This window comes from Lucilia sericata, unplaced genomic scaffold, assembly GCF_015586225.1.
Source record: "Lucilia sericata isolate MDLA Ls3-8-SP2 unplaced genomic scaffold, ASM1558622v1 Contig000462F_arrow, whole genome shotgun sequence".
In the NCBI taxonomy this organism is placed as follows: Eukaryota; Metazoa; Arthropoda; class Insecta; order Diptera; family Calliphoridae; genus Lucilia; species Lucilia sericata.
Window position 1 is genome coordinate 166,003 of NW_023994477.1, and position 17,138 is coordinate 183,140.

At 27.6% G+C, this 17,138-nt stretch overlaps 1 protein-coding gene across 2 annotated transcripts in view; it reads right to left on the bottom strand.

Annotated features, from left to right (window-relative positions):
- Nucleotides 1-17,138, bottom strand: part of LOC119605186 (DNA mismatch repair protein Msh3-like) — an 80,602-nt gene that overhangs the window by 33,147 nt on the left and 30,317 nt on the right. The window contains exon 2 of one of the 2 annotated variants that reach the window (XM_037958143.1): nucleotides 6,647-6,897. The exons of the other annotated variant lie outside the window; for it this stretch is intronic. Coding sequence (XP_037814071.1) covers nucleotides 6,836-6,897 — 62 coding nt within the window. The 3' untranslated portion in view covers nucleotides 6,647-6,835. Of the gene's footprint in view, nucleotides 1-6,646; nucleotides 6,898-17,138 lie in introns of those variants that run through there. 2 annotated transcript variants of the gene reach the window in all.

Sequence of the window (17,138 nt, forward strand, 5' to 3'; positions counted from 1 at the left end):
CAACTGAAATTGAAGCAGAAGAAGCATACATTGAAGAAGAAGAAGAAGCATAAATTCATTTTTATTTAGTTTTTGGTGAGACATCAAATTTTTTGCCGCAAGGTAAATGAAATATGGATGAAAAAAATCATATTCGAATTTATTTGCAGGCACAGTACCAAATTTTACTTGAAATATACAAAGAAAAATATCCAGTTTTTAAATAAAACAATTTTTCATTAATAAAAAAATAAATAATTGTTTTTTATAACAAAAATTACATTTATAATAATGGTAAAAATTTTATGTGTAACAGTGTAGACACATAACGCATAAAATTTTTTCATACATTTTTTTGTCACTATGCGGTAAAAAATGATGTTGCTGTCGCAAAATGCTGGAATAAATTACATACATAAACAAGTTTTGATCAAATGTCGACGTGTGGCCATCACCCTTAAGAAAGGGTACATGTATTGGCTATACTCGACGTGGAGTATAGCCACGTGCAGTAAAAAAGTTAGTTAAAAATATTGTAGTATAATCAGTGATGCCAGGAGATTTTTTCCAGAAATCCCTACGCTTATGAGAAAAAATACCTTTTTTCCCTACACTCACTTTTTATTTTCCCTACACTACTTTTTTCTATTTTTTCAAAGTTTATCTTTAAAAAATACAAAAATGACATAAAGAACTAAAATATTAGCTCCGTTTTATAATATACATATGTATATATATATATATATCAGTGATGCCAAGTGTAAGGATTTTTCCCTTTTTGTAGGAAATTTTTTCAAAAATTTCACGTGTAGGGAAAAAGGGAAAGATTTCTTACTATTGTAAAATTGTAGGGATTTTTCAATTTCATAGTTTTTAACAACTAAAAATATACTCTTTCATGTATTAAACGTTAAGATTAAAAGTGAAATCAATTTTAAGTGTATCGTTAGTAAAAATTCCGCTTGTAATTTCTACAATATATGTACCTACATATCGCTACAAGACTGGCATAATCAAAAATTCGGGTTTCTTGAACTGAGGTCTACAAAACATGCGACATACTAAAATCTTTCATATAGATTTGTCAAATTTCAAATATGTCTATTATTTTCGATGTGAAATCGATTTTTTGTAAACGTAAAAACTAAAACCCACGTTTTCGTGAATATTAGGCAACTAAAAATTTAATTTCAATTTAGATGAGAAACATCTGAATCTGGATTTTTAAAATCCATTGATTTGTTTAAAAGTTATTAAAAAAATTGTTAAATGTCATTAAATATTCATATCCATTTTTCTTGAAACGACTTTTTGGATTATGCCAATCCTGTAGGGCGATATATTCTGACTCCTTATAGATAGAGTAGTCGGAGGCTTAATGCAGTAACTCAGGATTGAAAAAATGAATTTAATGTTCTGAAAATTTACAAAAGTAAACCTTATTCAAATAATTATTTTATGAAATTTTTTTTGTTGGAGGTACATAAAAAAAATTTTTAACATAGAATCGTGATACTGCCATAAATCTTTCAATTGTCTTGTTTTTTTAATCTTAACTGAAGAGTCAGTGTTGGAAGATTTGTATGATGTAAAATTTAAAGAAAAAAAAAATTTAAATTTAAATTCTAGAAATATTATTCCTAAAAATTAAAAAAATACACATATATATATATATATATATATATATATAGATATATATATATATATATATATATATATTTGTATGATGTAAAATTTAAAGAAAAAAAAAAATTTAAATTTAAATTCTAGAATATTATTCCTAAAAATTAAAAAAATACACATATATTATATATATATATATATATATATATATATATATATATATATAATATTATCTATATATATATACATATATATATATATATATATATATATATGTTGTATTTTTTTAATTTTTAGGAATAATATTTCTAGAATTTAAATTTTAATTTTTTTTCTTTAAATTTTACATCATACAAATCTTCCAACCTGACTCTTCAGTTAAGATTAAAACATATATATATATATATAATTATAATATATATCTATATATATATATCTATATATATATATATCTATATATATATTATATATATATAGATATATATATATGTATACATATGTATATTATAAACGGAGCTAATATTTTAGTTCTTTATGTATTTTTTAAAGATAACTTTGAAAAAATAGAAAAAGTAGTGTAGGGAAAATGTAGGGAAAATAAAAAGTGAGTGTAGGGAAAAAAGGTATTTTTTCTCATAACGTAGGGATTTCTGGAAAAATCTCCTGGCATCACTGATATATATATATATATATATATATATATATATCTATATATATATATATATATGTATTTTTTTTAATTTTTAGGAATGAAATATATATATATATATATATATATATATATATAGATATATATATATATATATATATATGTATACATATGTATATTATAAAACGGAGCTAATATTTTAGTTCTTTATGTTATTTTTGTATTTTTTAAAGATAAACTTTGAAAAAAATAGAAAAAAGTAGTGTAGGGAAAAATTTAGGGAAAATAAAAAGTGAGTGTAGGGAAAAAAGGTATTTTTTCTCATAAGCGTAGGGATTTCTGGAAAAAATCTCCTGGCATCACTGATATATATATATATATATATATATATATATATATATATATATATATATATATATATATATATATATATATATATGTATTTTTTTTTAATTTTTAGGAATGAAATTTCTAGAATTTAAATTTTAATTTTTTTTCTTTAAATTTTACATCATACAAATCTTTCAACACTAACTCTTCAGTTAAGATTAAAAAAACAAGACAATTGAAAGATTTATGGCAGTATCACGAGTCTATGTTAAAAATTTATTTTATGTACCTCCAACAAAAAAAATTTAATAAAATAATTATTTTGAATAAGGTTTACTTTTGTAAATTTTCAGAACATTAAATTCATTTTTTCAATCCTGAGTTACTGCATTAAGCCTCCGACTACTCTATCTATAAGGAGTCAGAATATATCGCCCTACAGGATTGGCATAATCCAAAAAGTCGTTTCAAGAAAAATGGATATGAATATTTAATGACATTTAACAATTGTTTTAATAACTTTTAAACAAATCAATGGATTTTAAAAATCCAGATTCAGATGTTTCTCATCTAAATTGAAATTAAATTTTTAGTTGCCTAATATTCACGAAAACGTGGGTTTTAGTTTTTACGTTTACAAAAAATCGATTTCACATCGAAAATAATAGACATATTTGAAATTTGACAAATCTATATGAAAGATTTTAGTATGTCGCATGTTTTGTAGACCTCAGTTCAAGAAACCCGAATTTTTGATTATGCCAGTCTTGTAGCGATATGTAGGTACATTTATTGTAGCAATTACAAGCGGAATTTTTACTAACGATACACTTAAAACTGATTTCACTTTTAATCTTAACGTTTAATACATGAAAGAGTATATTTTTAGTTGTTAAAAACTATGAAATTGAAAAATCCCTACAATTTTACAATAGTAAGAAATCTTTCCCTTTTTCCCTACACGTGAAATTTTTGAAAAAATTTCCTACAAAAAGGGAAAAATCCTTACACTTGGCATCACTGAGTATAATGTTAAATTATTTTAGAAATTTTTTTTTTTTTATTTATTATTTATTACATAAATATATTAGTTCATTTAAAAAATATTATTGTAAAAAAATTTCATTTAAAAAATATTATTGGGAATTTAAAAAAAAAAAAAAAAACTAATTGTTTTATGTTTAACCAAATTGATTATTTACTGATATTATTTAAACCTCTTATATTTTGAAACTCTTTGAAATATTTTCATAATAATACTTATTATTTGTATTTTAAACACTAAAAACCTTCATTCAGTATGTGTCTTTTTTGTGACTTTTATATTTCAAATTGGATAACAATTTGCATAATATTATTTCCATTAAGGTTAGGTCGATTATATATACTTTTAGTTTGAAATAAATTGAAATCTTTATTATCAGCTAAATTCCTGTCAATTTAAAATTACTTTTAATTTAACTCGCTTAAAATTACGAAAATAACAAAATCGTAACATAATAATTTTATTCTGTAAAATCAAAAATAATTCTTATATATTACTAAATAATTTTGTTACGAAAAAATTTGTTACTTTCCTTAAATATTATAAGATATTACGACAGGTTTTCGTACTTTCGTAAAATTAGAAAAGGGGTTGATTAAATAATATTTCGTAATATGTCCAAAATTTTCGTATATATTACGGACAAAATAGTTATTTTTTTTTTGTAAAGTTAGGCATGGATTATTTTCAGTGTATCATATTTATTCAAAAAATTATATTTTTTAATTTATGTAATTTCATTTTTCTATTATTTTGCATTATTTTTAAATATTTCGTACGATTTCGTATACATTACGAAACAATTTCGTGATGCAAAACAACGAAAGATTGGTACAATGTACAACATTTTTCGTATTGTATTTGTTTCCAAGAAATCACTAATTTTCGGACAATAAAATGTAGTATAGTTCCCATAAAGTTCAGTAAATTTTGGAAGACTTTATATTAATATTTTTTATTAGTTCAGAATTTTTAACATTTGTAAAATATCTGTATAAAAATATGTCGTTATTTTTTTAAAAGTTTTCTTAATATTAATTATAAAGTTATTGTTGTAAGACTTTAAACATTAGACATATAAATTTAAGTAAAAAAGACAATAATAGTAATGAATTCTCAAAATATGTTTAAAATAAAAATATTTATATTTTTCTATTGAGCATTTTTGTTATAAAAAATACACAAAACTATATAATATTTGTAACATAAAAAGTTGCGTAAAAATGTTATAAATTCTTGAAGTACCATTTATAATACAATACAAAGATGTGTATATAATATACAGTGAATCAACTAAGTTTTTTGCCTACCTTTTTTAAGAGAATTTTGTTTTTGTTCATAAATAAAATTCGAAAAAACAGGTAAAAAGTAATTTTATGTTTTCCAATTAAAAATAGAGATTGTGTAAAATGGGAAAACCAAGAAAAAAAATATTAAAATACAAATTTTGGTGCATTTGTTGTTGCATTTTATTATTTTTCATCAGAATTTGCAGGTCAATAAAGTATTTTGCATTTTTAGAATTCGAGTTAATTTCGTAGGGTTTTTCAAATTATTTTTTAATACATTTTGGAATTTATTTTTCTATTGTTAAAAGGACTCGTGTTAAGTATTTTTCAATTGCAATTTGCAAAAATCATATCCTCATTGTGTGAAACTGTGAAGTTATTTGCCTTAAAATGTTTAAAGGAAAAAAATTAGGCTATTTCAATATAAAAAATTAGCTTAGATTTCTAGAAGTGTAAATAAATGAAATATAATTATGGGATGTTTAATCAATATCATTAAAAAATAATAAATAGAGTAATTGATGAAATGATCCAAAGAATTATTAGAAAAAAACGCATTGAGTGGTCTTTCAAAATCTTTAACTGCCAAGGAGGTGACTTGTATCCAACAAAAACCATTGGATTCCTGATTTATCCATATACGAACTAGGAGAAACTAGGAAAAACAAACAAATTTAGACCTCTAAACAGACCTTATGTTGCTTGGAACCAATGTAAAGTGAACTGTCGTGTAGTACTGGAAAAATACTTAATTTAGATATTTTAAAATAGAGGTGGTTATCAGCACCTAAGGTCAACAAAAGCAATATTTTTCAGCTAATACATACACTTATATATATTTAGAACCCAAATCAAGAATAACTATCCAGATCCAAATACGCCTACTGTATCTTATTCATAAAATAAAACATTAAAAGTATGAGGTTGAAAATCAACATTTTAGCATGTAATAGTTCTATACGTGTAAAGTCGGTGTGGCTGAGTTGACAATCCTTGGTCGTTGTTCGTTGAACTCCGAGTCGTTCCGGTGCGAAGAACCGATTGTCGTGGGAACGAATAGTTCTATAGTGGTATATGGTGGTGTTCCCATACTTAGAGTGGCTAAGATGGTACTTAGTGTTAGATTTATTGAATAAGAATCAATATTCTACAATTCTAAATAGATGGGGTTTCCGTAATGTAGTTTTTTTATCAATACAAAATGACCAAAAACCCGGATTATTTTTGTTATAATATATAGATTTATACCCCACTAAACATTTTTTCTAAGTCCAAATCCATTGATTATCTAATATATCATGTATCCAATTCAAAATTATTTATTATTTTCGAAATTAAATCAAAGAAACGATAGATTTTATGTTAAGTCAAATATTGATAAATTCTTATAGGTATATAGCATAATAAATCGGTTAAGAAATGTCCAAATTTAGTTGTTCCACTACTAAAATATCTAAAAATATATATCTATATATCTAATATATAGGAGTAATAAAAATATTAAATTTTATAAAATAATGCAGCAATATTTAAAAAATGTACAAAAAACCTAAAAAGCAAAATACTTTATTGATTTAAAAAATTAACAATACGTTCACATTTTATCAAAAATCTCGTTAATTAATATCACGATTTTACTTTTTATAGAAGAAAATTAAAATATAAAATATTCTTTAAAATATACAACAAACAAATTGCTTTATTTTGCTAAAAATAATTGTTCAGACAAAGTTTTTTTTTTAAATTTATTAAATTTTACATAGGCAAATTACTTAATTGATTCACTGTACATGTATTTTTGTATTCTACTTTCAGAAAGATATTGTATTTGTTGTAACCTATTATATTTACAAATAACAAAATATTAACTACATTCAAAATATTGCAACAATAAGGTGGGATAGGTAACAGGTTTTATAATTATTCCCTGAGTGCTTTTTTCCTATTTTTCTTCTGGGGTTTTGTATCCGTCCAGCCATCATCTGAAAAAGAACAAAAAAATTAACGATTGTTAAAAAAAACAATAGTGCTAAATTTGGCTATACTGAATCTTTTGTCGTTGCTCCGACAAAAACGGGTATGTATTTTTTGTTAGGTTTTTAGGAAAGCAAAATACTGTTTTATTTTGTAATTTCGCGAACTACATTTGAAGTTATAGGTTTCATGAGAACCTAAGCCCATTTGCTACACAAGTATTGTAAATATAGATAGATTCGCCATTTTTTTAATATTTAATAAAATGCATTTTGGAGCAAAATATTTTTAAAGTTGAATTTTGTATTACATATAACTGATTTTGTTCAAAAAACTATATGATCAAATACCATGATAATTTCTAAACAAATAAAGATATCATTACAGGATTTGGTGGGTGGATGTATAACTAATAAGGCATTAAATAGTGAAATAAAAAAAATAGAAATTGACTGTTTTTGTCGGAGCAATGACGATATATGCTATGGTCAAGATACACTATCGGACAAAATAAAGTGCAAAAATTGTATATTAAGTGCGAAAAATCGGTTAAATGAATCTTGAATATGGAAAACTTTTTCAAAATCATTTAGTTAATATACAATGCTAAAAAAATAACAATAAAACTAAATTATTGTACTTTTTTCTGTATAACATCAAAAATTAAAGTAAATTCACTTTTTTGTTGGACAAAATAAAGTGTAATATCATTATTTAAATTTCTTGTATATCAAAATTTTGTATCTATTTTGGTTCTGATTTGAATATCTGGATCTACTTGAGCTATTTTGATAATTTTGCCCCATTGTTTTTCGCAATCGCCTTCCCTTCCCCTTGCTTTCCCCATATGATTATTTTCAAAAGAAATTCGTTTTTGATCACTATTTCATCGGAATTTTTTGATCAATTGTGGTCCAAAATTAATCTATTGGATTTAGGGCGGTGCTCTGAGCAACTTATTGCAATTTTTCTGTGTTTTTTCCTACAGTAATGTTATTTTTTTTTTTTTATCAAATGCTTGTCGAGATATAAAGTTGCCCAAGTCCATTTCAAAGGCACTGATCTTAAGATTTGACTGTAATATGATCACATAGTGTTCACTGGAGATTTTTGAATAAATTTCCCTTAGGTTCCCCACACCCAACGTTAAAAATTGGACACTTACGAAGAGTCAACTGACCCATATCTTCAATCTTTCACCAACATATTTAAAAGCATGGACATTTCTTTCGACTTTAGTATTTAATGTTGCATTTTTTAGCTCAAATTTGCGTAGTTGGTCAGATGAGTCCCAATTTGTACCGAAAATTTTAAAATGTCGACAATGAGTCTGAGTTTAGCCCTTCAATATACAAAATTTTAAAAACAATACCCCTGGTTTTACACATTATGGTTGAGGGCTATCGGTATTGGTACATTATTCAACTTTAGAAGAGGGAATCTTAGTGAAAATGGAGTAAACAATGACAAATGAGCAATTCACGAGAGTATTTAATAAAAATTTTGAAATAAATGCCGTATAAAGGGATTTGGAAGACTTATGCCTCAACAGATTAATGACTTCAAACACACGACAAAGATTAAAAACATTTCTGTAAGAAAAATAAACACTGAAAAATTTGATGACCTGCTCAGAGCATCGCCTTAAATCCAATAGATTAATTTTTGACCGCAATTGATCAAATAGCGAACAAAAACGGATTTCTTTTGAAAATAATCGTATGAGGGAAAGCAAGGAGAAGGGAAGGCGATTGCAAATAATAATGGTAAAAGAAATACAAAAATGTCTTAAGTAGATCCAGATATTCAAATCAGAATCAAAATAGATAAAAAATGTTGATATACAAGAAATTTAAATAATGATATGTAAAATTTACACTTTATTTTGTCCGACAAAATAGTTAATTTACTTTAATTTTGGATGTTATACAGAAAAATTTAAGGTGGAATAATTTTGTTTTATTGTTATTTTTGTAGCATTGTATATAAACTAAATGGAATTAAAAAAAAAAAATCCATTTTCAATAATCATTTAACAGATTTTTCGTTAAAAGAATATAGCATGAGCACTTTAGCACTTTATTTTGTCCGATAGTGTATGTATGTGAAATCACAAAAATATATTTCATTTTATTTATTTTCATAATATGTAATATAAGGTATATTAATACATTAAATAATAACATTACTATAATTCATTCAATAGCTAAAATTAAATTTACCAAATTGATCAAATTGACTCCCCAGCCAGGAAAAAAACTTATATAAAAAGGTACAAAGGTCCCATTCAGTAGCAAAAGAGTATATGAGCCGATTTAGGTTTTGATTAGTAAAATATCAGTGATTTGAAAACAGTCTTAAAAGTTTCAGTCGAAAAACATTATTTGAATGCAAAAATATTCTTAAATCAAAAGGTAAGTGATTCCACCAACGAGCAACTGTTATAAGAAACGATTTTTAACAAAGCCCATGATAATCGAATTCTAATCCGGCGAAAAATTCCAAAAAGTCTAGAACTTAACATATCAATATGAATAGAAAAGGAAAGTTTTGAATTCAAAATGACACCTAAGCATTTAAGTTGATCAATACGTACACCACCGAAATACAAATTAATGTCAACAAAAAAACGATTAGTAGGACCAAACATAATGGCTTAGGTTTTGGAAGGATTTATAGTCAATGAGTTAAATGAGGTCCACTCAAGAACCCGTTCTAAGCTAAAGTTATTCACCAAAACGTCTTCAAAATCCAAAAAGCATTTAAATAACAAAAAAACATCATCAGCAAATAAAAAAGTATCACAAATTGTAGAGTTAACAAAAAAGGGTAGACTGTTTATATATAAGATGAATAAAAGAGGTCCTAAAACAGATCCTTGAGGTACACCCGACAAAAGGAAACACAAACTCGAACTAACCCCATTTAAAACTACGAATTGTGATCTGTTAGACAAATAAGAAAATATATATAATAGAACCAGAAAAATTAAATTCATCCCTAAGCTTACATAACAAACTGTAATGGCTTATAGAACCAAACGCGAAAGATCTAGATAAATAAGAACACTACAGTTGTTGTCATTAGCATTCTGCCTAATACAATCAGTTAACGACAAAAGTAGGGAGGGAAGTTGTATTAAAACTCCTACGATAACCATACTGTTTTTCATAAATAGCGCACAGTGGTATAGGAAAAAAAAAAAGAGGGAAATAATTCGGTAACTTCTAAACGGTTAATCCGATTTTAATGAAATTTGGTATGCACAAAGAGGAGGTGTTGTCGAGTTTAGGTTTTGAATTTGGACCTTATAGGCCAACCAGGGGCCCGGCGGGGGGTCCTCAAATTAGGACACCTCGGCTATGTTAAATTTTTAAAACGATCCTATTTCTTCATTTGAGTTCCGATTTAAAAAAAATTTCGTATATAGAATCTCCTCATCGAGCACTATAAAAAATGTCGTCGTAGCAGTAAATTATCTCTTATAGTTTAGGAGATATTCGCATTTGAATATTAAAATTTTAAAATTTTTACCGTCCTTACTTTAGTTTTTTTGATAATAGCAGGTCCAAATATTTCCGATTTTCGCCATTTTTTTTTATTTGCTTAACAACAAGTTTATATACCAAGCAGTGAAAGAATTATGTAAAAATCATGACTGAGTCCAAAGTTATAGGCATTTAAATTTAAAAAATTAAAAAAAGGCGATTTTTTGTCATTTTTTTGGGAAAAAAGTATCTTTTTCTTTTTAAGTTATCTAAAAAGTTTCTAAGAAGATGTATATAGAATTTATACTTTTTGGAAAGCTGACTTTACATAAAATACGATAAATGAAACAAAACCTAAAAATTTTTGATACCGAGGGGACCAGGTCCATCCAAAAAAACCCTATTTTTTATGGAAAATTAAATTTTGAGCAAAAATTCTCAAATCGCATAGTCGATATCAAATTATAGTGACCTGTTTTATATGACCCAATAAGTTCTTAATCATTTTGTAACGGGTTTCGATAACCCCGCCCCTGGTATGGATATAATAGGCAAAAAACCAAAAAATCCCATTTTTGGATTTTTTAAAACTTTTTTGGGAATTCCGGGATTTCTAATAAGAAAATTCGAAATTTTTATTTAATTTTGGATTTTGAGTAAAAAAATCTACCTAACTGTAAAATTTCATCAAAAAATATTCATAAATAAAATTTTTATTGCAATTTGAAAAATTTGTATCTTCGCAAAAACTGAATAAAAAACATTTTTTAATTTTTTTTAAAAAAAGTATTCCGCGAATTTTTTAATTTTCAAAAATTATATACAGTTTTGAAAAATAGACAAAATTACCTTTCCATTGATATATAACATGCCTACCTAATGTTTTTTAAGTGACAAATTAATTAGGGAAAACTCAACATCTTTTAGAAAATTTGCCTAGCACTATTATTTTCATCCATATATGTAACAAATTTAAGAGTTAACCTTATGGATGAAAATAATAGTGCTAGGCAAATTTTCTAAAAGATGTTGAGTTTTCCCTAATTAATTTGTCACTTAAAAAACATTAGGTAGGCATGTTATATATCAATGGAAAGGTAATTTTGTCTATTTTTCAAAACTGTATATAATTTTTGAAAATTAAAAAATTCGCGGAATACTTTTTTTAAAAAAAATTAAAAAATGTTTTTTATTCAGTTTTTGCGAAGATACAAATTTTTCAAATTGCAATAAAAATTTTATTTATGAATATTTTTTGATGAAATTTTACAGTTAGGTAGATTTTTTTACTCAAAATCCAAAATTAAATAAAAATTTCGAATTTTCTTATTAGAAATCCCGGAATTCCCAAAAAAGTTTTAAAAAATCCCAAAAATGGGATTTTTTGGTTTTTTGCCTATTATATCCATACCAGGGGCGGGGTTATCGAAACCCGTTACAAAATGATTAAGAACTTATTGGGTCATATAAAACAGGTCACTATAATTTGATATCGACTATGCGATTTGAGAATTTTTGCTCAAAATTTAATTTTCCATAAAAAATAGGGTTTTTTTGGATGGACCTGGTCCCCTCGGTATCAAAAATTTTTAGGTTTTGTTTCATTTATCGTATTTTATGTAAAGTCAGCTTTCCAAAAAGTATAAATTCTATATACATCTTCTTAGAAACTTTTTAGATAACTTAAAAAGAAAAAGATACTTTTTTCCCAAAAAAATGACAAAAAATCGCCTTTTTTTAATTTTTTAAATTTAAATGCCTATAACTTTGGACTCAGTCATGATTTTTACATAATTCTTTCACTGCTTGGTATATAAACTTGTTGTTAAGCAAATAAAAAAAAATGGCGAAAATCGGAAATATTTGGACCTGCTATTATCAAAAAAACTAAAGTAAGGACGGTAAAAATTTTAAAATTTTAATATTCAAATGCGAATATCTCCTAAACTATAAGAGATAATTTACTGCTACGACGACATTTTTTATAGTGCTCGATGAGGAGATTCTATATACGAAATTTTTTTTAAATCGGAACTCAAATGAAGAAATAGGATCGTTTTAAAAATTTAACATAGCCGAGGTGTCCTAATTTGAGGACCCCCCGCCGGGCCCCTGGTTGGCCTATAAGGTCCAAATTCAAAACCTAAACTCGACAACACCTCCTCTTTGTGCATACCAAATTTCATTAAAATCGGATTAACCGTTTAGAAGTTACCGAATTATTTCCCTCTTTTTTTTTCCTATACCACTGTGTAGCGTTAGATACTAAAGAAAGTATTTGATCTTTCATGATGTGTTCAACAACCTTCGATAAAACAGGAAGAATTGAGATAGGACGAAGATCACCAGGACCATGAACAACTTTAATCTTTGGAATAGGAACAACTCTAGCTATCTTCCAGAATGGGGGAAATTTGGAAGTAGTCAATATATTATTAATTAGAAAAAGTAAGCGTTCTGATATTAAAGAATAAATCAATTTGATAAATCGAATAGATTCACCTAGATTTAACTTTTAGTAAGGCGTCACACAATTCACTTTCATTAACGCAGCGAAAAGAAAAGGAGTTAATCAAATCACCAAATTCAACGAAATCGTGAGAAGTAGTAGAATTTACAGAAACAAAAAAATCATTTAATTGATTAGCATCTCCCTCATATGTGCTTAAATTATCACCAATACAACCAGACCCTCTTAAAAATCTCCATAAACCTGCTGAGTCCAAACCCTCAAATAATCAGGAAAAATGTTTCCTTTTAGCCTTTCGAATTACACTTTTAGCCTTATTGCGAAATCTACAAAACGCTTTCCAATTCAAAACAGAACGATTAGATAAATACGCACGATAAGACGAAGAGAAAAAGCAAGCCTAATATTACTCTGAGATTTTAAAAACTTGTCTGTACCTGATCTTACTAGATATATAGATCCCAACACCACCACCTCTTGTAGCTGAACGATCATTCCTGCAAAAACCTAAATCCAGAAATCTCAACAGACTGCCTAGCAATATCCGGCTAAAGCCAGTATTCAGTAACCGCAAACACGACCAAAAAAGAATGATTTACAAACGATCTCAATTCATCAATTCTTATATAATCATTACTACTGAATGATGGACCACTACTTAGGTCAAGAGCCATTTGATTCATGTGGAAAAGTTAAAATGGGGGACCAACGACAATAGAATAAATTATAATACCTATTAACAAAAAACATTATAATTACACAAAAAAGAAAATTAAATTACTAATTGTATACAGCAAATCAGTAGTTATATGTATATGAGATCAAAAAATAGGTAAACTAGCAAAAAAAATTAAAGTTCAACAAAAAGAACTATACAAAATAATAAAAGTCATTTAAATTAAAAGCTGTAGATAATTAAAATTAAAATTGTAAATAATAATTCTATAATAGGAATGAAAAACAAGTCAGAGTGCTATATTCGGCTATGCCGAATCTTAAATACCCTCCACATGTAAGCTACTTTTTATGAAAACCCTTCTAAATATTTCTAAATACGTATTTAATAAATTGTGAAAGTTTAAATTGTGATTCCTACATTTTTTTAAACGATTTTTTATATACACAAAATATTCTTATTCCGATATCTTTATTTATCAATGAAATATGCGATTTTCTAAAGTGGATCTTATATGACAGATATTACCAATTATGGACCGATCCGAAAAAAACTTATTTATATAGCCTATTTTTAAAATATCTTTATTTCTTAATTGCATATTTGCATTTAAGCGATTTTCGGAAGAGGTCCTTATTTGGGAGCGGTGACTAATTATGGACCGATCCGGAAAACATTTCGCAGGGTGTTCCATATCTACTTTAAACACATTCATGACTAATTTTATACCGATATCTTCATTCAGTTATGAAATATGTGCGTTCATGTGGTAATCGGAAATGGGCCTTATATGGGAGCTATGCCCAATTATGGACCGATCCAAAATATATTTTGCAAAGTGATATATGTATAACCAATACATATTTATGTTGAATATTATTTCAATATCTTTATTTTTTTATTTTTTTTTATTTATTTAACAATATTCAATAGGCCATAAGCGGTTACAAATTTCTACTTTACAATAATTCTTCCAACACAAAATACATAATTATATAAAAACAAGTAAGAGTGTTATATTCGGCCATGCCGAATCTTATATACCCACCATCAAATCATATTATCGATCTATGTTGAATCATATGTCGATATTATTATGAACATCAGGGAAATATTTGGAAGAGGGAATTTAATAAAGGCTTAAGCATGGACCGTGCTCTTCCGAATTAAAAATAATAATTTTGTTTGATCCAATATTTATAACCATAAACTCATACAAAACTTGTTTATGTGAAATTTCATCGCTGTAGTCGCATTTGAGCGTTACAGCCAGTAACGAGCGTTACAGTCACTATCTGAGGGGGACCTTATATGGAGGGTGGGGTCAGTTATAGACCGATCCCCATAAAATGCGATAAATAGTTTTTGGCTAGTACAAAACTTGTTTACGTAGAATTTCACTGCTGTAATAGCATTTTTGAGTCAGTAATGAGCGTTAAAGTAATTTTCCGAAGGGGACCTTATAGGGGGGTATGGTCAATTACAGACTGATCCTCATAAAATTTAGTGAGAGATTGTAGCTAAAATTGTAGCGAAAATTGTTCATGTCGTACTCAGTACTCGCAGTTTTAAGCTAGTAATGAGCTTTAAAGTCATTATCTGAAGGGAACCTTACAAGGGGGATAGGGCTAATTAAGGACCGATCCTTATAAAATTTGATAAAGAACTTTTGGCTCACACAAAACTAGTTTGTCCCTTAAAGTCATTTTCTGAAGGAGACCTTATATGGGGGGTAGGGTCAATTATGGACCCACCCTCATAAAATTTAAGAAATATAATAAACATTTTTTATGTCGAATTTTATTGCTATATATATGCACATATGTTTCTTAAAGTCAGATATGAGCATTAAAGTCATTTTCTGAAGGGGCCCTTGTATTGGGGGTAGGGTCAATTATGAACCGATCCTTATAAAATTTTACGAAGAGATTTAAATTCTTATAAAACATGTTTGTGCCGAATTTCATCGCTATTGATGCTTTTCTTAGCCAGTCATGGGCGATAAAGTCATTTTCTGAAGGGGACTTTATATGGGGGGTAGGGTCAATTATGGACCGATCCTTATAAAATTATATGAAGAGATTTATGTTCCCATAAAACATGTTTGTGCCGAATTTCACCGCTATTGATGCTTCTCTTATCCAGTTATGGGCGATAAAGTAATTTTCTGAAGGGGACTTTATATGGGGGGTAGGGTCGATTATGGGCCTATCCTTATAAAAATAATAATTTTGTTTGATCCAATATTTATAACCATAAACTCATACAAAACTTGTTTATGTGAAATTTCATCGCTGTAGTCGCATTTGAGCGTTACAGCCAGTAACGAGCGTTACAGTCACTATCTGAGGGGGACCTTATATGGAGGGTGGGGTCAGTTATAGACCGATCCCCATAAAATGCGATAAATAGTTTTTGGCTAGTACAAAACTTGTTTACGTAGAATTTCACTGCTGTAATAGCATTTTTGAGTCAGTAATGAGCGTTAAAGTAATTTTCCGAAGGGGACCTTATAGGGGGGTATGGTCAATTACAGACTGATCCTCATAAAATTTAGTGAGAGATTGTAGCTAAAATTGTAGCGAAAATTGTTCATGTCGTACTCAGTACTCGCAGTTTTAAGCTAGTAATGAGCTTTAAAGTCATTATCTGAAGGGAACCTTACAAGGGGGATAGGGCTAATTAAGGACCGATCCTTATAAAATTTGATAAAGAACTTTTGGCTCACACAAAACTAGTTTGTCCCTTAAAGTCATTTTCTGAAGGAGACCTTATATGGGGGGTAGGGTCAATTATGGACCCACCCTCATAAAATTTAAGAAATATAATAAACATTTTTTATGTCGAATTTTATTGCTATATATATGCACATATGTTTCTTAAAGTCAGATATGAGCATTAAAGTCATTTTCTGAAGGGGCCCTTGTATTGGGGGTAGGGTCAATTATGAACCGATCCTTATAAAATTTTACGAAGAGATTTAAATTCTTATAAAACATGTTTGTGCCGAATTTCATCGCTATTGATGCTTTTCTTAGCCAGTCATGGGCGATAAAGTCATTTTCTGAAGGGGACTTTATATGGGGGGTAGGGTCAATTATGGACCGATCCTTATAAAATTATATGAAGAGATTTATGTTCCCATAAAACATGTTTGTGCCGAATTTCACCGCTATTGATGCTTCTCTTATCCAGTTATGGGCGATAAAGTAATTTTCTGAAGGGGACTTTATATGGGGGGTAGGGTCGATTATGGGCCTATCCTTATAAAATTTTACAAAGAGATTTATGTTCCCATAGAACATGTTTGTGCCGAATTTCACCGCTATTGATGCTTCTCTTAGCCAGTTATGGGCGATAAAGTAATTTTCTGAAGGAGACTTTATATGGGGGGTAGGGTCAATTATGGGCCTATCCTTATAAAATTCCACGGAGAGATTTATGTTCCTATAGAACATGTTTGTGCCGAATTTCACCGCTATTGATGCTTCTCTTAGCCAGTTATGGGCGATAAAGTCATTTTCTGAAGGGGACTTTATATGGGGGGGTAGGGTCAATTATGAGCCTATCCTTATAAAATTTAAAAAAGAGATTTAGGTTCCCATGAAACATGTT